Source organism: Plecotus auritus, assembly GCF_963455305.1.
Source record: "Plecotus auritus genome assembly, chromosome: 10".
Lineage (NCBI taxonomy): Eukaryota > Metazoa > Chordata > Mammalia > Chiroptera > Vespertilionidae > Plecotus > Plecotus auritus.
This window is the reverse complement of record NC_137785.1, coordinates 4,659,174-4,681,886: the sequence shown is the minus strand read 5'-3', so window position 1 is coordinate 4,681,886 and position 22,713 is coordinate 4,659,174. Positions and strand designations below refer to the sequence as shown.

General features: G+C 53.4%; 2 protein-coding genes across 2 annotated transcripts in view; one reads left to right on the top strand and one right to left on the bottom strand.

The window, feature by feature from the left end:
* The window catches only part of NLRP2 (NLR family pyrin domain containing 2), a gene marked incomplete at both ends in the record, with an annotated part of 22,028 nt that extends 14,016 nt beyond the window's left edge, over positions 1-8,012 (top strand). Inside the window, 5 exons of the mRNA XM_080644058.1 lie at positions 734-904; positions 1,201-1,371; positions 4,637-4,807; positions 6,522-6,692; positions 7,874-8,012. Of these exons, the coding sequence (XP_080500184.1) occupies positions 734-904; positions 1,201-1,371; positions 4,637-4,807; positions 6,522-6,692; positions 7,874-8,012 (823 nt within the window). The remainder of the gene's footprint in view (positions 1-733; positions 905-1,200; positions 1,372-4,636; positions 4,808-6,521; positions 6,693-7,873) is intronic.
* Positions 8,013-8,728: 716 nt separating this feature from the next.
* Positions 8,729-17,917, bottom strand: GP6 (glycoprotein VI platelet). Its single transcript, XM_080643351.1, has 8 exons — positions 17,778-17,917; positions 16,444-16,479; positions 16,083-16,340; positions 13,581-13,865; positions 11,598-11,651; positions 10,441-10,491; positions 10,108-10,158; positions 8,729-9,648 (listed from the first exon to the last, which is right to left on the bottom strand). Exons 1-8 carry the CDS (start codon positions 17,818-17,820, stop codon positions 9,377-9,379), a joined length of 1,050 nt encoding a protein of 349 aa, XP_080499477.1. The 5' UTR covers positions 17,821-17,917; the 3' UTR covers positions 8,729-9,376.
* Between the last annotated feature and the right edge of the window lie 4,796 nt (positions 17,918-22,713).

Genomic DNA, 22,713 nt, shown 5'->3' with positions numbered 1-22,713 from the left:
GGGCATGTACCTTGGTTGTGGGCACATTCCTCGTAGGGAGTGTGCAGGAGGCAGCTGATCGATGATTATCTCTCATTGATGTTTCTAACTCTCTATACCTCTCCCTCTACCTTCCTCTCTGTAAAAAAATCAATAAAATATATTTTTAAAAAAAGAATATTCATTTCCAGGAATTGAATGTGGGTGCCATTTTTTTATTTTTTTATTGATTTTTTTTTTTTAGAGAGAGAGAAAGGAAGGAGGAGAGGAAGAGAGAGAAACATTGATTTGTTGTTCCACTTATTTATACACTCATCAATTGATTCCTTGACCAGGGAATCAAACACTCAACCTTGGCAATATCGGGACAACGCTCTAACCAACTGAGCCACCCAGCCAGGGCTCCCTGGGAACTTCTCAAAATCCAAATTCTTGGGTTCCACCAAGATCTTCTCAATCAGGTTCTGCATATATGACCCAAGAATTTGCGTTAACTCATCTTCCAGGTGATGATTGCAGGACACCTGAAAACACAGATCACTGGACCCTACACCCAGCGTTTCTGGCGTTTTCCACTTCCAGCCGGTTGCCAAACGGTGGTGATGCAGGTGGTCCTGGGACCACACTGTGACAACCACGACTCCAGACCGTGTGGTCCAGCGTCTCACATCACGGAGTAGAGTGAGGAATGAGACGGGGGGCCACGGTCCAGGGTTTGGTTCTCAAGGGTGACGTCCTCCCATATCTCCTGCAGGTTGGTGTCTTGTTCTGCCACCGCCCAGCAGTGGGCCGATCTCGCCGCCTCCCTCGAGACGAACCATTCCCTCACGTGCTTGAACCTCACGGCCAGTGAGTTCCAGGACGAGGGCGCCAAGCTGCTGTACATGACTTTGAGACACCCCAAGTGCATCCTACAGAGGTTGTCGTGAGTGTCTCCTCCTCCCGCGGGGCATCTTCATTTCTTTTTTTAGATCTGAGACCACGCAGAGAAGAGCGACGGTAACGCCCATATTTGCTGGGCCACCTACTGAGGTAGATAGACACTTTGGTCCCGTGCGCCTCACTCTTCTCTCGCTCCCGTCTCTTCGTGACTGTGATCACCTACGTGATCGTGGAGAGAGTGGGGGGTGAACAAGGAGAGCTCTCAGCCGAGAAGGTTGGGCTCCGGGAACGTCCTCACCATCTGACCGTGGGTGTGTGTGGTGCTTCCCCCTACCACAGGTTGGAAAACTGTCACCTCACAGCCGCCTATTGCAAGGAGCTCTCTTCCACTTTGATGGTCAACCAGAGGCTGACACACCTGTGCTTGGCCAAGAACGACCTTGGGGACCACGGGGTGAGACTTCTGTGTGAGGGCTTGAGCTACCCCGAATGTCAGCTACAGACCCTGGTGTAAGTCCCCACTGGCTGTGTGTGTCTGTGTGTGTGTGTGTCTGTGTGTGTGTGTGTGTGTCTATATGTGTGTGTGTCTATATGTGTGTGTGTCTATATGTGTGTGTGTCTATATGTGTGTGTGTCTATATGTGTGTGTGTCTATGTGTGTGTGTCTGTGTGTGTGTCTGTCTGTGTGTGTCTGTGTGTGTCTGTGTGTGTGTGTCTATGTGTGTGTCTGTGTGTGTGTCTATGTGTGTCCCTGTGTGTGTGTGTCTGTGTGTGTGTCTGTGTGTGTGTCTATGTGTGTCCCTGTGTGTGTGTGTCTGTCTGTCTGTGTGTGTCTCTTTGTGTGTGTCTCTTTGTGTGTGTGTGTCTGTCTGTCTGTGTGTGTGTCTCTTTGTGTGTGTCTCTTTGTGTGTGTGTGTCTGTCTGTCTGTGTGTGTGTCTCTTTGTGTGTGTCTCTTTGTGTGTGTGTGTCTGTCTGTGTGTGTGTCTGTGTGTGTGTCTGTCTGTGTGTGTCTGTGTGTGTCTGTGTGTGTGTCTATGTGTGTGTCTGTGTGTGTCCCTGTGTGTGTCCCTGTGTGTGTGTGTCTGTGTGTGTGTCCCTGTGTGTGTGTGTGTGTCTGTGTGTGTGTCTCTGTGTGTGTCTCTGTGTGTGTCTGTGTGTGTGTCTCTTTGTGTGTGTCTCTTTGTGTGTGTCTGTCTGTCTGTGTGTGTGTCTGTGTGTGTGTGTCTGTGTGTGTGTCTGTGTGTGTCTGTGTGTGTGTCTGTGTGTGTGTGTCTGTGTCTCTCTGTGTGTGTGTCTGTGTGTGTGTGTCTGTGTGTGTGTCTGTGTGTCTCTTTGTGTGTGTCTGTGTGTGTGTGTCTGTGTGTGTGTCTGTGTGTGTGTCTGTGTGTGTGTCTGTGTGTGTGTGTCTGTGTCTCTGTGTGTGTGTCTCTGTGTGTGTGTCTCTGTGTGTGTGTCTCTGTGTGTGTGTCCCTGTGTGTGTGTCTGTGTGTGTCTGTGTGTCTCTGTGTGTGTCTGTGTGTGTGTCTGTGTGTGTGTGTTGTATGGTGTGTGTGTGTCTATGTATGTGTCTGTGTGTCTCTTTGTGTATGTCTCTTTGTGTGTGTCTGTGTGTGTTATATGGTGTGTGTGTGTGTGTGTGTGTGTGTGTGTGTGTGTGTGTTGGATTCCAGCTGGACTTAATCATTTCTCTGACTAAGTGTGATGTTGATGGTTAGATCTGGTGAGACGTGGGGAAAGGGTGTTAGGGAAAAAAGTACAAATGGTATTAATGTTCTACAGGAATTTGGGGATGTAGCTGACTTCTAGGTTTGATTTTTTTTAATGTTTTTATTTTAGAGAGAAGGAGAAAGAAAGTGTTCCACTTATTTATGCATTCATTGATTCTTGTATGTGCCCTGACCAGGGATCGAGCCAGCAACATGGGTGTATTGAGATGATGTTCTAACCCAGTGGTTCTCAACCTTTCTAATGCCGCGACCCTTTAATACAGTTCCTCATGTTGTGGTGATCCCCAACCATAAAATTATTTTCGTTGCTACTTCATAACTGTCATTTTGCTACTGTTATGAATTGTAATGTAAATGTCTGTGTTTTCCGATGGTCTTAGGCGACCCTGCTAGCAGTTCTCAACCTGTGGGTCGCTGTAGAGGTTGAGAACACTGCCCTAGTAGAAGATGGCAGACCACGGAAGGGTTGGAATTCTTTGCCCCGTGGTTAGAGTAGAAACCATACAGACCAGCTGTCCTGATTTCCCAGGGCGTCTGTAACAAATGACCCCAAACTAAGGAGCTTAAAACAACACAAATCAAAAGAACAAAATAAACTCACAGAGTGGAGTCAGACACCCGGATACAGAGAACAGATGGACAGCTGTCAGAGGGGAGGGGGCTGGGGGCTGGGTGAGAAGGGCTAAGGGATTAAGCAAAGAAGAAAAAAAAAGACTCATGGACACAGACAACAGTTTGGTGAGTGCCAGAGGGGAGCTGGGGGGAGTTAGAAGAGAGTAAAGGGGTGATAAATGGTGATGGAAGGAGACGTGTCTTTGAGTGGTGAACACACAATACAATGTACAGATGAGGTGTTGTAGAATTGTATGTCCAGCCCTCGCTGGTTTGGCTCAGTGGATAGAGCGTCAGCCTGTGAACTGCAGGGTCCCAAGTTCAATTCCAGTCAAGGGCACATGCCCGGGTTGCTAGCTCGATCCCCAGTAGGGGGCATGCAGGAGGCAGCTGATCCATGATTCTCTCTCAACATTGATGTTTCTATCTCTCTCTCGCCTCTCCCTTCCTCTCTGAAATCAATAAAAATATTTTTTATTAAAAAAAAGAATTGGCCGAAACCGGTTTGGCTCAGTGGATAGAGCGTCGGCCTGCGGACTGAAAGGTCCCGGGTTCGATTCCGGTCAAGGGCATGTACCTGGGTTGCGGGCACATCCTCAGTGGGAGGTGTGCAGGAGGCAGCTGATCGATGTTTCTCTCTCATCGATGTTTCTAGCTCTCTATCCCTCTCCCTTCCTCTCTGTGAAATATCAATAAAATATATTAAAAAAAATAAATAAATAAAAAATAAAAAAAGAATTGTATGTCCAAAACCTGCATAATTTTATTAACCAATATCGCGCCCAAGAAATTCAGTTCTTAAAAATAAATAAATAATAACGACTAAGCCCTGGTTGGTTTGGCTCAATGGATAGAGCGTCGGCCTGCGGACTGAAGGGTCCCAGGTTTGATTCCAGCCAAGGGCACATGCCTGGGTTGCAGGCTCGATCCCCAGTAGGGGGCGTGCAGGAGGCAGCCGATCCATGATTCTCTCTCATCATTGATGTTTATATCTCTCTCTCCCTCTCCCTTCCTCTCTAAAATCAATAAAATATATTTTTTAAAAAAATAAATAATGACTAAAATAAGTCACCCTGGCAGGCTTGGCTCAGTGGATAGAGCGTCGGCCTGCCGACTGAAGGGCCCCGGGTTCGATTCCGGTCAAGGGCACATGCCTGGGTTGCGGGCTCGATCCCCAGTAGCAGGTGTGCAGGAGGCAGCCGATCCATGATTCTCTCTCATCATTGATGTTTCTCTCTCTCTCTCTCTCTCTCTCTCTCTCTCTCTCTCTCTCTCTCTCTCTCTCTCTCTCTCCCCCTCTCTGAAATCAATAAAAATATTTTAAAAATAAATCGCCCCGTGGCTTGAGCTTGTCGATCATGGTTTGGTTGCGTCGCACCCGTAAGGACTAACAGTTTTGTTTGTTTTTTCCTCCCTTCCTGCGCCCGATCTCCAGGCTGTTCCACTGCAACATAACCAGTGACGGCTGCATCACCCTCTCCGCGCTCCTGCAGGGAAGCTCCAGCCTCACGCACTTGGACCTGGGGCTGAACCACATCGGGATCACCGGGGTGAAGTTTCTGTGTGAGGCCCTGAAGAAACCCCTGTGTCACCTAAGGTGTCTATGGTCAGTTCGTGGTTTTTGTACTTGAATCTGCATCTGAAATGAAATATCCATGTGGCACGCTCCCTCCCCAACCCCCGGCTCTATTGCTGACGATATTGAGATATGTAGGCATGTTATTGTGCTATGTGCTCATAATAAAAAGGATTGGAGGGGGGTAAAGGCTGGGGTGGAGGCAGGCGGGCTAGAAGCGGTCCATGGGAGGGGAAGAGGAGCTTATGTCATGCTTTCAACAACAAGGATATTTTTTTAATATATTTTATTGCTTTTTAAAAATATTTTATTGCTTTTTTACAGAGAGGAAGGGAGAGGGATAGAGAGTTAGAAACATCGATGAGAGAGAAACATCCATCAGCTGCCTCCTGCACACCTCCCACTGGGGATGTGCCCACAACCAAGGTACATGCCCTTGACCGGAATCGAACCTAGGACCCTTGAGTCCACAGGCCGAGGCTCTATCCACTGAGCCAAACCAGTTAGGGCAAGGATATTTTTTAATCAATTAAGTATTTTAAAAGGCCTCTAGTATAAACCTGGCTGGGTGGCTCAGTTGGTTAGAGCATTGTCTTCTGTATGCCAATGTTGCAGGTTCAATCCCCAGCACATACAAGAATCGGCGAATGAATGCATGAATAAGTAGAACAACAAATCTCTCAGTCTCTCTCTCTCTGTGTCTCTCTCTCTCTCTCTCCTCCCTCCCCCCACCCTTTCCTTTCCTTTCTCCCTCTGGAATCAGTAAGTTCAAGTATCGAATGGAATCCTTGTTGAAATCATGCTACCCCCCTTCTAGATATCTAGATCTGTTCTCTACCCCCTCACACATACTGGTAACATGTGGGTTGTGGTAGAGTTTTCAAATCAGTCTGAATCCTGCCTTTTTTGTCCCCTTCAGTTTTCCAACCAACCATATGACTGCCTTCTAAGGTGTAATTTTTCTCACCCTCCTGATCAACACCCTCAGTGCTTCCCCATCTCCTTCCGAGTAAAATCCTAAGTGTACCAAGACCTAAGGGCCTTCTTCGAGCTGGCCCCCTCTTCTCTGTGACCCCACCTGCAGTCCTCCATCACCTACAGCCCTTCCTGGCTCACTCACCGTGACTGCCTTGATGTTGCTTTACATGCTAACAAGCAGATGCAACCTCAGGACCTTTGCACAAGCTATTGCTCTGCCTGGAAGGCTTCTCCTCCAGCTCTCCGAACGGCTCATTCTCTGTAACCCTTCAGGTCTTCCTCAGCCATTGCAGTGAGCACCCCCAGCTTCTTCCTCCACCCCTTTTGCTTCATCACCCTCTTTCATGTTGGACTTGTAGTATATGACACACTAGATCAGTGGTCGGCAAACTCATTCGTCAACAGAGCCAAATATCAACAGGACAATGATTGAAATTTCTTTGGAGAGCCAAATTTTTTAAACTTAAACTTCTTCTAATGCCACTTCTTCAACATAGACTCGCCCAGGCTGTGGTATTTTGTGGAAGAGCCACACTCAAGGGGCCAAAGAGCTGCATGTGGCTCACGAGCCGCAGTTTGCCGACCACGGCACTAGAGTCATTGCTCTGTTCCCTATTGCCAAACACGGAGGGAGGAGACTCGTGTGGGTCACTGTTGGATCCCCAGCACCCTACAGTGTACCTGGCATATGGGACGGTATCAATAAGCCCTGGTTGAATGAATGAATGAATGAATGAATGGATGGATTTTTGTGTTTTGCCTACAGGTTATGGGGGTGTGCCATTACCCCTTTTAGTTGTATAGACCTCTCGTCGGCCCTTAGCAGCACCCAGCGCCTCGTCAGTCTGGACCTGGGCCAGAATTCCTTGGAGTACAGCGGGATAAAGATGCTGGGTGATGTCCTGAAACTTCCGAGTTGCCCTCTCCAGAAGCTCAGGTATGCCCCTCCTATGACCCAGTGTTTGCGCCACGATTGTAGATTTTAGGGGAGCACCCATGACAGGATTCCTTGTAGGCACGTATGTCGCTGACATTCAGTTTTAATCCATTGATGTTCGGTCACCAGATAATTGTCTGTCGATTTCCTTCTCTTGATTAGACCCATAAACCAGGAGGTCACGGTTCGATTCCCAGTCAGGGGACATGCCCAGGGTTTCGGGCTTGGTCGTTACCATATTTACCAAGGGGTGAATCTTAGAAATGGGGCCGCTGTCAATCATCAGAGGTTAAAGAAAGCAGGGTTAGCCCTTGGTGGTGTGGCTCAGTGGTTATGGCATCACTGAAGGGTCTCAGGTATGATTGCCAGTTAAGGGCATGTGCCTGGGTTGCAGGTTTGATCCTTGGCCCAGGTTGGGGCGTGTGCGGGAGGCAACCAATCAATGTGTCTCTCTCATACTGATGTCTCTCCCTCTCCCTCTCCCTCTCCCTCTCCTTCTCTTTCTCCTTCTTCTCCCTCTCCCTCTCCTTCTTCTCCCTCTCCTTCTTCTCCCTCTCCTTCTTCTCCCTCTCCTTCTTCTCCCTCTCCTTCTTCTCCCTCTCCTTCTTCTCCCTCTCCTTCTTCTCCCTCTCCTTCTTCTCCCTCTCCTTCTTCTCCCTCTCCTTCTTCTCCCTCTCCCTCTCCCTCTCTCCCCTTCCTCTCCCTCTCTCCCCTCCCTCCCTTCCTCTCTCACTAAAAAAATCAATGGAAAAAATACCCTCAGGTAAGGATTAATAAAATAAAATTTAAAAAGCATGGTCATGAGATAGCATCATGTCACCAAAGGGGGGTAAAAAAGCTGGTCTGGCTTGAGTTTGTCTGTCTCATCCTGGGCCCACCTACGCAGCAGACGTCGACAGAGTGAGGTATGGAGCCGATAGGTGTTAGAGCCATGTCTCAGGCACATTCGTCAGTTCCATCTCTCACACCAAGGAGGACGTGAAAAATCACCCACGAACCTCCGAGCACCCAAAGCTAGCCAGCGGCTTTATGAACTCTACTTGGCAGCATAAAGGTGGTCCCTTCACTGAAAATCCCTCACGCATGAGACGTGCGGGCGGGTGGGGGGTCTGGAATGAGTCTCCTTGAAGCCACAAGAAACCTTCGATTTCCCCCCCCTCGCCCCCCCATTGTACCACCAGGTTGAAGATCGATCGTTCTGATGCCCAAATCCAGAAGCTGCTGGAAGAAATCGAAGAGGGCAACCCCAAACTGACCATTGAGAGGGACCACGAGGAGCCCAGAAATAACAGACCTTCTTCTGCGGACTTTATTTTCTGAATCCTCCCCGCCCCCCTCCCCTCGCCCCAGTCATTCATTGTCCCATTGTCCCCACAGATCTTCGAGGCGAGGGTGAGCTTCCCGTGAGCCCGCTCAGCGACAGTAGTTGCTGGACCCGATGGGCTCTGACCCTTGGTGGCACCCTCCCGCTTACACAAAACACACGCACGTGTCACTTAATCCTGTTACGATGAGCTGCCCCCATCACGAGTTTATCCAGAGAAATAAAGGGGAAAGCACTGGTGGAGGAGGTTGTATTCATTAACGGAGTCAGGCCAGACGCAGAGGTCCATCCAGGAGCCACCGGAGAGAAGGCTGAAGAAAGAGGGAAGCTCGGCCAGTGGCTCAGTAGATGGAGCGTCCGGAGGTCACTGGTTCGAATCCCAGTCAGGGCACATGCCCAGGTGGGTGGTGGGCTCCATCCCCAGGAGAGGGGTGTTCAGGGGGCAGCCAATCGATATTTCTCTCTAATCCATGTTTCTATCCTCCTCTCCATTTTCTCTATCTAAAAAAATCAATGAAAACATTTGGGGAAAAAAAGGGGGGGAAGTATGATGTTGCTGTGAGGAAGGTGTAAGAGCCTCAGTGTGCCAGACATCACTGACTAGCCCTAGCCGGTTTGGCTCAGTGGATAGAGCATTGGCTAGTGAACGGATGGGTTGCTGGTTCGATTCTTTTCTGTCCCAAACAGAGCGAGTTCTCTTTTTTTTTTTTTTAACCTTATTTTTGAGAGTCTTACAGGTGTCCTCCATTCCCCCCACCCCGCCCCATTGCTCCTCTTCACCCAGTTCCCGCCCAGCCTTTCAGCACCCTATTGTCTGTGTCTATGAGCAATGCATATATGCAAACTAGAGGCCCGTTGCATGAAGAGATTCGTGCACTAGGCCTTCCTTCCCTTGGCTTCCGGCACCAGTTTTCCTCTGGCACCCGGGACCCAGGCCTTCGCTCTGGCCAGAGTCTGCCATCTTTGTCTTTGCTGTGGCCGGAGTGCCGCTCCTGTAGATCCCTTCGCGCCACGACCCCCACCACCCTCCCTCTCATAGCAGGCGTCCTGCCCCGCCCAGCCACTCCGCGCCTGGAGCAGCTGGGTGGCCGCCATATTTGTCCTAATTTGTATATTCCCTCCTGATTGGCTGGTGGGCATAGTGCAGTGATGGTCAATTTGCATGTTTCTCTTTTATTAGTGTAGATAAGTTCTTTGGTTAATCAACAGAAAGCCAAGTGCACTTGACCTTAAAGGCTGAGACGCAATCAGAAAACCAAATAGACACTGAATGGAGCACCAAGAAGACACACACACATATACATACATACACACACACACACACACACACACACACACACACCAAGTCCCCTCACTGCTCTCATGACCTCTTTGATACAACCACGTCTTGAGGTTCTGATGGTGGCAAACCTTGGGGATGGCCAGCTGGTCGACCCCCGTCCTGACCACTCTGGGACTTTGGGGCCTGTGGGAGGGGCGGGAGTGGCCTGTGGACAGCCGGGACCCAGCGCAGCGGGAATTTCTTCCGGCTGTGCCAGTCTTCTACCAGGATGCCCACCAGGAGTATGAGAATCGCAGCCCCGAGGCATATCCGGACCAGGTTCCCCTTGGTGTAGTCCTGATGGGTGAGGCCTGGGGAATGAAGAGAATCGGGCACCCCGTCGTGGGCTTCTCCCTCACCTGAGGTCCTATTACTCTCTGCGAGCTGGGATGCCAACCTCCGTCCTGGAGGGTCCCTCCCCTCTCCCCCAGGGTCAGATAAGCCCAGTTCCCTGAATATAACCTCTTTGATCATCAGGCCTCGGATGCAACCCGCCCCCTACACAGACACTCCCCGGCTATTTGGCGGATTGTGGAAGAAAATGCTCTAAGGGGTGGAGATGGAATGGATCTTACTCTGATCCTCTAGAAGACTTCAACCTTCCCCAGTCTGAGTTCCATATACTATTACTTCCCTTCCCCTTCACACTGGGTGTATCGGGGCCCAAGATCCCAGAGCTATCGCTTCTGTATAGGGAAAGCAGTGAGCTTTAGATAAAGACACGGGGGTGGGGAGAAGGAAGGTCCAGAGAGGAGGACCCCTTTACTCACCCGTTGTAGAGTCTGGCCCCCCTGAAAAGATGGTGGTGTCCCTAGAAGGCTCTGGAATAAAAAATAAAAAACTGTCGAATATCAGAGGGAAGGCGGGAGTGGGTGGGTGGGTGGATAGGAAGAGATTAGCCGAAGAACTTGGATGCATAACCCATGGACACAGGCAGTGGGGTGGTGAGAGCCTGGGGCGGAGTTGGGGGTGGGCTGGAGGGGGTAGATGGCGGGGGGAAGGGAACATATGTAATACTTTCAACAATAAAGACTTTAAAAAATCAGGAAAAATAAGAGACACAGGTAGGGAGAAGAAAGGTCCAGAGAGAACCCCTTACTCACCAGTCGTAGAGCCTGGCCCCCCTGAAAAGGTGGTGGTGTCCCTAGATGGCGCTGAGACAAAAATAATAAAATTGTAAAAAGGAAGAACATAGAAGCATGGAATAGACTGTCGAATCTCAGGGAAGGTGGGTGGGTGGGAAGAAGGTAACCAAAGACCTTGCATGCATATATGCACCACCCATGGATGTAGTAGACGGTATTGTGGTGAAGATCCAGGGCATGGGCAGGTGTGGGCTAGAAGGGGTCAACCGGGCGGGGAGAGGGGACATCTGTAATACTTTCAACAATAAAGTTTTGGGTTTTTTAAGGGAAGGGTAAAGGAATGGGGCCATCTCCTCTACCCCGTCGATGTGAAAATTAAACTAGTAATGGCCCTGGCTGGTGTGGCTCAGTTGGTTAGAGCATCGTCCTGATACTCCAAGATTGTGGGTTTGGTCCCCAGTCAGGGCACATACAAGAATCGACCAAGGGCCCTAACTGGTGTGGCTCAGTGGATAGAGCGTCGGCCTGCGGACTGAAGGGTCCCAGGTTCATTTCCGGTCAAGGGCATGTACCTTGGTTGCGGGCACATCCCCAGTGGGAGGTGTGCAGGAGTTGGCTGATCGATGTTTCTCTCCCATCGATGTTTCTAACTCTCTATCCCTCTCCCTACCTCTCCGTGAAAAATCCATAAAATATGTTTAAAAAATAAATATCCCTGGCCAGTTTGGCTCAGTGGACAGAGCATCGGCCTGTGGACTGAAGGGTCCTGGGTTCGATTCCGGTCAAGGGCACATGCCTGGTTGCATGAAGGCAGCTGATCAATGATTCTCTCTCATCATTGATGTTTCTATCTCTCTCTCCCTCTCCCTTCCTCTCTGAAATCAATAAAAAAAAATTTTTTTAATAAATAAATAATAAAAAGAATTGACCAATGGCCCTGGCTGGTGTGGCTCCGTTGGTTGGAGCATCGTCCCATGCACCAAGAAGTAGGTTTGATTCCCAGTCAGGGCACGTGCCTAAGTTGTGGGTTGGATCCCTGGTCAGGGCAAGCAATCAATGTTTCTCTCTCTCTCTCCCTCTCTCCCTCCCTCCCTGTAAAAATCAGGTGAGGATGGAAAAGAGGGGGTCCACGTGCCTTGGACCCCAGACACCAGGGTGAACCCCTCAGGACTTACGTGTTGTAGAGGAAGGTGCTTCTGTGGGCGACTGGCTGGGTGTCCCGGAGGTCCCTGAGGAATCAGAAAAAGAGGGACTTCTGTGGCCTGTTCGCTGTGTTTTCTGAGCAAAAACACGTGTGCCACCCACATCCCTCGCCTGGAAAATGAACACAAATCTCACATCGCCGTCGTTAAGTAGCATTTCAAAGGCACCCCTAACCTGGACAGCGTTGTGCTCAGTGAAATAAGCCCTTCGGAGAAAGGCAATGCCGTACGATCTCACTCGTTTGTGGAATCGAACGAACAACATAAACTGATGGACAAAATGGGTCCAGAGGCCTGGGTGCATGGAACAGACGGACAGATCTGGGAGGCAGGAGGGGGAGACTGGACGAGATTAACATAAGAACTTATATGCAGCCAAAACCGGTTTGGCTCAGTGGATAGAGCATCGGCCTGCGGACTGAAGGGTCCCGGGTTCGATTCCGGTCAAGGGCATGTACCTTGGTTGCGGGCACATCCCCAGTGGGAGGTGTGCAGGAGGCAGCTGATCGGTGTTTCTCTCTCATCGATGTTTCTAGCTCTCTATTCCTCTCCCTTCCTCTCTGTAAAATATCAATAAAATATATTTTTTTAAAAAAAGAACTTATATGCATATGTACCTATACATAGCCCAGGGACGTAGATAATAGGGTGGGGAAGACCTAGGGGAAAAGCAGGGGCTGGGAGGAGGGGAGCAAAGGGGGGACACCTATAATACTACTGTCAACAATCTGATTATCTCTATACTAATAAAAGGGTAATATGCTAATTAGACCGGGTTGACCAGACATCTTCTGGTCGTCCTTCTGGACAAGCCATGGTGGTGAGGGCCAAGGCAAAGGTGGTTAGGGGCAATCGGGCCGGCAGGAGAGAGCAGTTAGGGGCATTCAGACAGGCAGGGGAGCAGTTAGGGGCAATCAGGCCAGCAGGGGAGAGCAGTTAGGGCATTCAGACAGGCAGGCAGGTGCAATTAGGAGCCAGCAGTCCCAGATTGCAAGCGGGGCCTAAACCAGTAGTCAGACATCCCCCAAGGGGTCCCGAATTGGAGAGGGTGTAGGCTGGGCTGAGGGACACCCCTCCCCATGCACGAATTTTGTGCACCGGGCCTCTAGTATATATATGAAAGCCTGAATGACCGAATAACCAGTCCCTATGACGCACACTGACCACCAGGGGGCAGACACTCAATGCAGGAGCTGCCCCCTGGTGGTCAGTGCACTCCCACGGAGGGAGCACCACTCAGCTGACTGTCGGGCACCAGATACCGGGCTCACAGCTGGCGCGCACAGCTGTGAGCCTCTCCAGCCTCCACGGCAGCGCTACCAAGCGGTAGCGGCAGGCACAGCGGGGCCAGGATGCGCGGGATCTGCGGGCACCTGGCCCAGGCTCAGGCTCCTCCCTGGCCGCCTGCTGCTTTGCACACTACTACATCCCTGGGGGATGTCCGACTGCCAGTTTCGGCCCGATCCCCGCAGGCCAGGGGATCGGGCCCAAACCGGCAGTCTGACATCCCCTGAGGGGTCCCAGATTGCAAGAGGGTGCAAGCCAGGCTGAGGGACCCCACTGGTGCATGAATCCATGCACCTGGCCTCTAGTAAAATAATAAAGAGCCTGGCCGGTGTGGCTCAGTGGTTGAGTGTCAACCTATGAACCTGGAGATCACGGTTCCATTCCCGGTCAAGCCCAGGGTTGCCGGCTCGATCTCCAGTGTGGGGCGTGCAGGAGGCAGCCAATCCATGATTCTCTCTCCTCATTGATGTTTCTCTCTCTCTCTCCCTCTCCCTTCCTCTCTGAAATCCATAAAAATATATTTTAAACCTAAAAGACTCCTGGGAGAGAAGAAACTCTGGTGTTGGCATCAAGTCCACCCTTTGCACCTCTGGGTCCCTCCCCTGGGAGCTGGCTGGCATCAGGGTCTGCGAAGACAGAGGAAGGAAGGGCTGGCCAGAACCCCCTTACCCGTGACCACGAGCTCCAGGGGGTCGCTGGGGGCGGACCACAGGTACGGGGAGCTGCTGGAATAGCTGTAGCACCGGTAGGTCCCGCTGTGGGCGGCCGTCACCGTGATGATGGGGAAGTCGGCCCGGTACCAGCGCTCGGGGCCCTTGTAGTGTCCAGTGTCCCCCCTCTTGTACAGGGCGTACTGGTCAAAACCGTATTTGCTCCGGCACTGGAGGGTCACGTCCCCTCCAGGGGACACCGCCGGGCCGGGCTGGGCGGTGAGCGTGGGCTTGTCATAAATTCCTGGGAACAGAAGAACTCTGGTCACAAAGACGGCAGCCGCTGCCCCGCCGTGTGGCTGGGTTGGCCGAGCATCGTCCCCTGCCGAGAGGTCACCAGTTTGATTCCCAGTCACGCCACCCGCCCGCATTGTCAGCTTGATCGCCAGAAGGGGGCGAGCAGGAGTCTCTCTCTCTCTCTCTCTCTCTCTCTCTCTCTCTCTCTTTCTCTCTCTCTCTCTCTCTCTCTCCCTTTCCCTTCCGCTCTCTGAAATCAATAAAAACATAATGTGTTTTTTTTTTCAAATGTACAAAGTTAAACATCATAGCCCTGGCCAGTTTGGCTCAGGGGACAGAGTCAGCAGCCCTCAGACTGAAGGGTCCCGGGTTTGAGTCAGGTCAAGGGCACGTACCTCAGTTGTAGGCTGGATCCCCCGGCCCTGCTGTCTGGTCAGGGTGCATGCAAGAGGCAACCTTGTGTCTCTCCCATCTCTCTCTCTCTCTCTCGCTCTCGCTCTCGCTCTCTCTCTCTCTCTCTCTCTCTCTCTCTCAAAATCAATGGGAAAAGATCCTTGGGTAAAGATTAACCAAAAACAAAAACAAAAGAAAGTTAAACATCACTGTGGCTACACCTTTGTCCAACGGGCAACTATTTCTTTTGTGTTTGTTTGTTCCTTCTTATTGAATGCATTGGGGTGACACCAGTTATTGGGGTGACACCGGTTATTGGGGTGACACCAGTTATTGGGGTGGCACTGGTTATTGGGGTGACACCAGTTATTGGGTGACACCGGTTATTGGGTGACACCGGTTATTGGGGTGACACCGGTTATTGGGTGACACCAGTTATTGGGGTGACACCGGTTATTGGGGTGACACCAGTTATTGGGGTGACACTGGTTATTGGGGTGACACCAGTTATTGGGGTGACACCAGTTATTGGGGTGACACTGGTTATTGGGGTGATGCTGGTTATTGGGGTGACACCGGTTATTGGGGTGACACTGGTTATTGGGTGACACCGGTTATTGGGGTGACACCGGTTATTGGGGTGACACTGGTTATTGGGTGACACCAGTTATTGGGGTGACACCGGTTATTGGGGTGACACTGGTTATTGGGGTGATGCTGGTTATTGGGGTGACACTGGTTAATGAAATTATACAGGTTTCAGGTGCACCATTCCACACAACACATCACCTGCACACTGTGTGGTGTGTTCACCACCCCAAGTCACATCGCCTTCCATCACCATGTATCCCCCTATGCCCTCCTCCCCTCCCCTCTCCTCCCCTCCCCCTGGCAATCACCACACTGTGGTCCCTGTCCATGCCTTTTTCTCTTTTTCTTTTTCTTTTTTGCTCAAGCCCTTCACACACACACACACACACACACACACCAGCGGGCAGCCTGCTCTCTCTCTAGCGTATGAGTCTGTCTCAATTTTGCTTGTTAGTTCATTTTGTTCATTAGATTCCACGTATGAGTGAGATCACCTGGTACTTGTCTCTCTCTGACTGGCTGAGTTCACTGATTTTTTTTTAAATCCTCACTGGAGGGAGGGAGAGAGAAGGAAAGGGAGAGCGAGAGAGAGAGAGAGAGAGAGACATCAATGTGAGAGAGGAACATCCATCGGTTGCCTTCCGTACCTGCCCCAAGTGGGGACTGAACCCGAAATCTAGGTATGTGCACAGGACGGGGCCACCCCGGGTGAGCGTCACTAATTTTTTTATTATTATTATTTCAGAGAGGAAGGGTAATGGAGAGAGAGAGAGATAGAAACATCCATGGTGAGAGAGAATCATGGATGGGCTGCCTCCTGCACGCCCCCCACTGGGCATTGAGCCTGCAACCCGGGCACGTGCCCTTGACCAGCAATCGAACCGTGACCTCCTGGTTCATAAGTCCACGCTCCACCGCGGAGCCACGCCGGCCGAGCGTCACATGGCCTTTGTCAGCAGCTATTGCACTAACATATCATTTACCTTGATAGCTGAATTAGGGGGGGCGCGGGCACCTCCCCAAAATTTAGCACGCAAGCCCGGGGCCTCACTACCCCACCCTAGTCCCAGCCCCTGGAGACCCTGAGTTTAACACAACCATCTTCCCCCATTTCACCCGCTTCGAGCCCAGAACTGAGCACCATCAGCCGTGAGGCCGCACATCGAGCCACAGCCCGCCCCGTCCTGTCCGTCCATCCATCCGTCCATCCGTCCGTCCGTCTGTCCGCCCGTCCGGTTACCCGTGGCCACCAGCTTCAGCTGCTCGCTGGGCGGGGACCAGCGACTGCCGTTCTGGTAGGAGCAGCGGTACAGCCCGGCAGAAGTCTGCTTCATGGCCGGGATGTAGAGGGTGGCCTGGTCCTCATACTTCCCGGACCTCAGCTTCTCCAGGCGGTACAGGTCCGCGCCGGGGGGCCCCTGGCAGCGGAGGGTCACCGGCTTGTCCAGGGGCACCAGGGGGCTGGGCAGGGCCTGGAGGGTGGGCGTGGGCAGTGGATCTGGGAGGGAAGCAAGCGGAGGGCCGGGGGGGGGGGGGTCAGCCGAGCCCCGGGCCCTCCCTCCCACCCTGCCCGCTCGCCCAGAGGAGGGGTCCCCTCTCACCATCCTGAGCCTGTATCACCTGCCGCAGACACAGCCCTGGGGACAGAAGGAAAGGACCCAGGGCTAGGGCGTCCGGGACCCGCACTTCCCGTGGGGACCTCGGGTCGGCATTGTTTTGGAAGACACACAGGCCCCTAACGGAAGTGAGGGAAGCTGACATGATGGGCTCGAAGCGGGTGAAATGGGGGAAGATGGTTGTGGTAAACTCAGGGTCTCCAGGGGCTGGGACTAGGGTGGGGTAGTGAGGCCCTGGGGTGGGGTAAATGACGGGCCTCTACGTTCCCTGTGCAGACAGCTGCCATCTGTCCAGTGACAGGACGCAGGGGTCCTCAAACGACGGCCCGTGGGCCACATGCGGCCCGCCGAGGACATGGATCCGGCCCGCCGGGTGCCGCTGCCTGTGCTGCTTAGCAGCCGACGCGTCCCGGGCCCGCAGTGCGCATAGGAATTTGTTCATAGTTTTTTTTTTTTAAACTATAGTCCGGCCCTCCAACGGTCTGAGGGACAGGGACCTGGCCCCCTGTTTAAAAAGTGTGAGGACCCCTGATAGAGTCATGGTTGGCAGCGGCCGGGGGAGGGGAGGTTGAGGGGGAGTGTTGTGGACAGGGTTTCCCTTTTTGGTTGTTGTTAATCCTCACCCACGATATTTTTCCCATTGCTTTTTATTTTTTTATATTTATTTATTTTTATTGCAGAGAGGAAGGGAGAGGGAGAGAGAGAGAGAAACATCCATAAGGAGAGAGAATCATCCATCGGCTGCCTCCTGCACCCCGCCCCCCCACTGGGGATCGAGCCCACAACCCGGGCATGTGCCCTGACCCGAATCGAACCAGGACCTCCTGGTTCATGGGTTGATGCTCAACCACGGAGCCACACCAGCAGGCTCCATTGCTTTTTAGAGAGAGTGGAAGGGAGGGAGGAAAAGGGGAGGGGGGAGAGAGAGAGAGAGAGAGAGAGAGAGAGAGAGAGAGAGAGAGAGAGAGAGACATCAATGTGAGAAAGACACATCGATGGGTTGCCTCCCACACACGTCCAGACCGGGGCTGGGGATCGAACCTGCAACCCAGGTGTGTGAGGATTTTTCTTTAAAGATGTTGTAGTGGGACCAGGTTTAAGCCGACACCAAGCATCTTTTGTTCATGGCCTGCCCGCGCCGTGAAGAGACGAGGAAAACTCGGACATGTCAGCCCCCTGGGTCCCACCCACCTAACCGGGGGCCTCACAGCTCGCCTCTCGCTCTGAAACCCATTGTGCGTGCCACTTTCAAACAGCTATCAGCCTGGTACCCCACGGCCTGCCCCTCAGCGTCGCCCAGGGTCCCCCTCCGGACTCACCGAGACAGAAGAGGGCAGACTGGGCAGCCCGAGACGGGGACATGGCTCCAGGCCGGTCCTGAGCTCCTGTGAGGGGCTGGAGCAGGGACACGGGACGCGATGAGGGAGAAGCACCCTCCCCTCCCTTCCCTGCCCGCCCGCCGGCCTTTCCTGATGGAGACTTATCAGGCCGGCGCTGTGCCCCCGGCAGTGACTTGCACACAGCTCCAAGGAGCCTCGCTTATCTCCTGCCACCAGGAGCCGGAGGGACTGTCCCCATGCCAGTCTTCCCTGGACGCAGATCCACCCCCCCCCCACCACCACCACCACCAGCCCTGGCCGGTGCTGCTCAGTGGTTAGGGCGCCGGCCCCAAGCACCCCGGGGCCAGGGGTTTGATTCCCGGTCAAGAGCACACACCTGGTTGCAGGTCCGATCCCCGGCCCTGGTCGGGGTGTGTGTGGGAGGCAACCGATGGACAAGGTGAGACTCAGCCTTGAGTCTCTCTCACATCAATGTTTCTCTCTCTCTCTCTCTCTCTCTCTCTCTCTCTCTCTCTCTCTCTCTCAAAATCAATGGAAAGCCCTAGTTCAGGGGTCCTCAAACTTTTTAAACAGGAGGCTAGTTCACTGTCCCTCAGACCGTTGGAGGGCCGGACTACAGTTTAAAAAAAAAACTATGAACAAATTCCTATGCGCACTGCGGGCCCGGGACGCGTCGGCTGCTAAGCAGGACAGGCAGCGGCACCTGGCGGGCCGGATCGATGTCCTCGGCGGGCCGCATGTGGCCCGCGGGCCGTAGTTTGAGGACCCCTGCGTGAGCTGGTTTGGCTCAGTGGGTAGAGCATCGGCCTGCGGACTGAAGGGTCCCAGGTTCGATTCCAGTCGAGGGCACATACCCAGGTTGCAGGCTCGATTCCCGGTGGGGGGCGTGCAGGAGGCAGCCAATCCGTGATTCTCTCTCATCATGGATGTTTCTCTCTCTCTCTCCCTCTCCCTTCCTCTCTGAAATCAATAAAAATATATTTTTAACAAATAATAAAAAAGGCCCTGACTGGTTTGGCTCAGTGGATAGAGCGTCGGCCTGCAGACTGAAGGGTCCCAGGTTCGATTCCGGTCAAGGGCATGTACCTTGGTTGCGGGCACATCCCCAGTGGGAGGTGTGCAGGAGGCAGCTGATCGATGTTTCTCTCTCATCGATGTTTCTAACTATCTATCCCTCTCCCTTCCTCTCTGTAAGAAATCAATAAAATATATTTTAAAAAAAACAAAACACATAATAGCCCTGACTGGTTTGGTTCAGTGGATAGAGCGTCGGCCTGCGGACTGAAGGGTCCCAGGTTCGATTCCGGTCAAGGGCATGTACCTTGGTTGCGGGCACATCCCCAGTGGGAGGTGTGCAGGAGGCAGCTGATCGATGTTTCTCTCTCATCAATGTTTCTAGCTCTCTATCCCTCTCCCTTCCTCTCTGTGGACAATCAATAAAATATATTTTTTAAAAATAATAATAAGAAGAAGAAAGAAAGAAAAATGACCATCGGGTGGTCTCTCGATCCCTCACCAGCCCCAGGACCCCACAGAGGGTCGCCGGGTAAGGAGCCTTATATCTATGTTCTCGTCCTTCCACAGCCTCCCCGCCAGCTCCCCGGCGGCTCGCAGCAAGTCCAAGCAGAAACGTGACCCCCAGGGCATGAGCCCACAGCTCGCTCTGGACCGGCCATGGCCACAGCGGGACACGCCCAGGACGGGGCAGCCCGCGGCTCTGAACCCTTGACACAGGGCGACCACATCCCTGCTCAGCAGGAAGGGGACTTCCCCTCGTGCAACCCAAGGCTGTGTGCAGAGCCGCCGCGGCACCCACATCCCTCTGCGGTTTCCTGCTGCGGCCTGCCAGCCGCAGGCACGTGGGTGACCCCCGGGCGCCCTCCACGGGCCTGTGTGTGCACCAGGAGGGCCGGAGGGTTTGCAGAGGGAGGCGGGGTGGCGTCGGGAAGGCTCAGTCTCGCCTGCAGAACCCGGTGGGACCGCTGTGGACGGAGCCACAGGCCCACGTCCAGCGTGAGAACTTGGTGACCGTGTCTGGTCACCACAGCGGGCGTGGGGTGATGGGGACAGTGTTTCCTTCAGTGTAGTCCTCTGTTGCTGTTGCTGTTGCTGTTCATCGTGGCCGGAGGCTATTTTTCCATTGATTTTCAGAGAGAGTGAAGGGAGGGGGGGGGAACAGAGAGAGAGAAACATGGGTGGGAGCGAAAACACGTGTTCCTAAATAGTTAACGCTGCTGGTGACCAAGGTGAAGATTTTTTCAGACACGAGCGCCCTCTACTGTCGGTGTGGTGAAGTACAGGTTCTTCTTAGGGGAAGAGGTTTCCGTCCTTCCCTCTTCCACTCCTTGCAAAATCCTAATTTCCCCTTTTTTTAAAAAAAAATGTTTTATTGATTTTTTTTTTTTTTACAGAGAGGAAGGGAGAGGGATAGAGAGCTAGAAACATGGATCAGCTGCCTCCTGCACACCTCCCACTGGGGATGTGCCCGCAACCAAGGTACATGCCCTTGACGGGAATCGAACCTGGGACCCTTGAGTCCGCAGGCCGACGCTCTATCCACTGAGCCAAACCGGTTAGGGTTCAATGAGCTTTTAAATTGTGTCTAAGTTCGGGCGTTCTTTTTGCTTTTGCCTGAGGATATGTTTTCATGGGGGAGAGAGAGAGAGGAGAGAGGGAGAGAAACATGGATTGGTTGCCTCCCACAGGCGCCCTGACAGAGAATCAAACACGCAACCCAGGCATGTGCCCCAACCTGGAATCGAACCCCAGACCTGTGGGCGCCCAGGGCGATGCCCAGCCGGCTGAACCACACCTGCCGGGCTGCCCCGTTTTCACACGTTGTGTGGGGGACACCTACTCAGTCGCCACAGTCCTCGGGCCCCGGGAAAGCCCGAAATATTGAAGGAACTCCCGGTCCATGGATTCTCCCCAGCCCGACCCCCCTTCCACCCTCACCCCCCAATCCCCCGACCCCCACTCCCCCGACCCCCCTTCCACACCCTGCCTAACGCCCCAAGAACCACACCCAGGGGAGCCCCAGGCTCAGCCAATCAGGCGCGTTAGCCGACACCCCCCCCCCCCCATCACCCAGGTGAGCGGGACACAGGGGGGTGGGCGGGGCTAGGGCTTGATGCCAATCAACCTCACGGGGGAGACACCTGCCGGGACCTCCGATCAAGGGGAGTTGGGGGGGGGGTGCCTCCAGATTTCCAGGTGAGTCCACGCCAAGGACCCAACCCCACGTCCAGCAGGTCCTGTTACAGGCCCCCGGGCGGGCGTGGCTTTCGGGGAGCCACCAGCTGGAGGAAACCCCGATTTCACACGCGCCTTCCCGGGCACCGGCTGCTCTTCGGGGACACTCGCTCTCGGTTGCCACAGCCTTTCACCATCCGCAGTTTCCATGACGACGTCAAACTCCAAAGCCACTGACTCTGCGCCGTGCCCACCGGCCTGCGCCCGAGCTCCATCCCCGTGAGCCACCGGGGCAAACGCGATTAGTGGTCCCACTGTGCGCCGCGGGTGAGTAGTAGGTCCATCTCCCCCGCCGCCCGCTCCCGAAGCTGACAGCCTCCTACAGGGCGACGTTTCCCTCCCAGGGCGCACCCGGCGATGCCTGGAGACCATCGGGTTGTCACACCTGGGGGTGGGGGGGTCCTACCATCCGGTGTGGAGACCAGGATGCGGCCAGCCCGCTCCGTGCCCAGCACGGCCCCGCCCACGGCCCCGCCCTCGCCCCGCCCACGGCCAGGCACTCTCCCGCCCCAGTGCTCTCCGCGCAGGCGTGGGGAAACCCCGCTGGGAGTCCGCTCGGTCAGTCCCGGCTGCTGTGCGGGGGCGTCTATGGGTTTGAAGACGAGCGCAGAGCCCTGGCCGGTGGGTCAATGGTTAGAGCATCCCCGGGGACCGAAAGGTCGCCGGTTTGAATCCCGGTCAAGGGCAGGTACCTGGGTTGCAGGCTCCATACCCCACCAGCCCCTGGGGCGTGTGCAGGAGGCAACCAATCCGTGTGTCTCTCACACATCGAGGTTGCTCTCGCTCCCGCTCTCTCGCTCCTCCTTCCCTTAAACCAGTGGTCGGCAAACTCCTTAGTCAACAGAGCCAAATATCAACAGTACAACGATTGAAATTTCTTTAGAGAGCCAAATTTTTTAAACTTAAACTATATAGGTAGGTACATTGTTATTAACTTAATTAGGGTACTCCTAAGCTGGCCTTTGCTAAAAACTCAAGGGGCCAAAGAGCCACATGTGGCTCGGGAGCCGCAGTTTGCCGACCACTGCCTTAATCAATGGAAAATTACCCTGAGGTGAGGATTAACAAAACAAAAGAAGAAAGCAGAGAAGGAGAAAGGTTGTATGTGTCCTCTGGCTGTTGAAACAAATGGCCAACACGCCTGTTCTCACTCAGTTCTCCAAGGTCAAGGCGTCAGGGGGCCCCGGGGGAGCCTGTTCTTTGCCTTTTGCATCTCGGGGGGCCGTGCCTCCGTGGGGGGGTCCCTCACTCCTACCTCTGCCCTCTGCCCTCACCTGTCCTCCCCTCTGCCCCTTGCAAGGCCCCTGGTCCTGGGGTTGGGGACCCACCCGGGTCATCTAGGGGGATCTCATCTCGAGTCCCTACCTTCAGTGCAAAGAACCTTTTTTTTTTTTAATTCCAAATTAGGTCTCAGTCGCTGGTACCCGGGGTTAGGACATGGACATAACTTTTTTTATATTTTTTTTTATTGATTTCAGAGAGGAAGGGAGAGGGAGAGAGATAGAAACATCAATGATGAGAGAGAATCATGGATCGGCTGTCTCCCGCACGCCCCCTCCTGGGGATTGAGCCCGAAACCCGGGCATGGGCCCTTGACCGGAATCGAAGCCAGGACCCTCCAGTCCGCAGGCCGACGCTCTATCCACTGAGCCACACTGGCCAG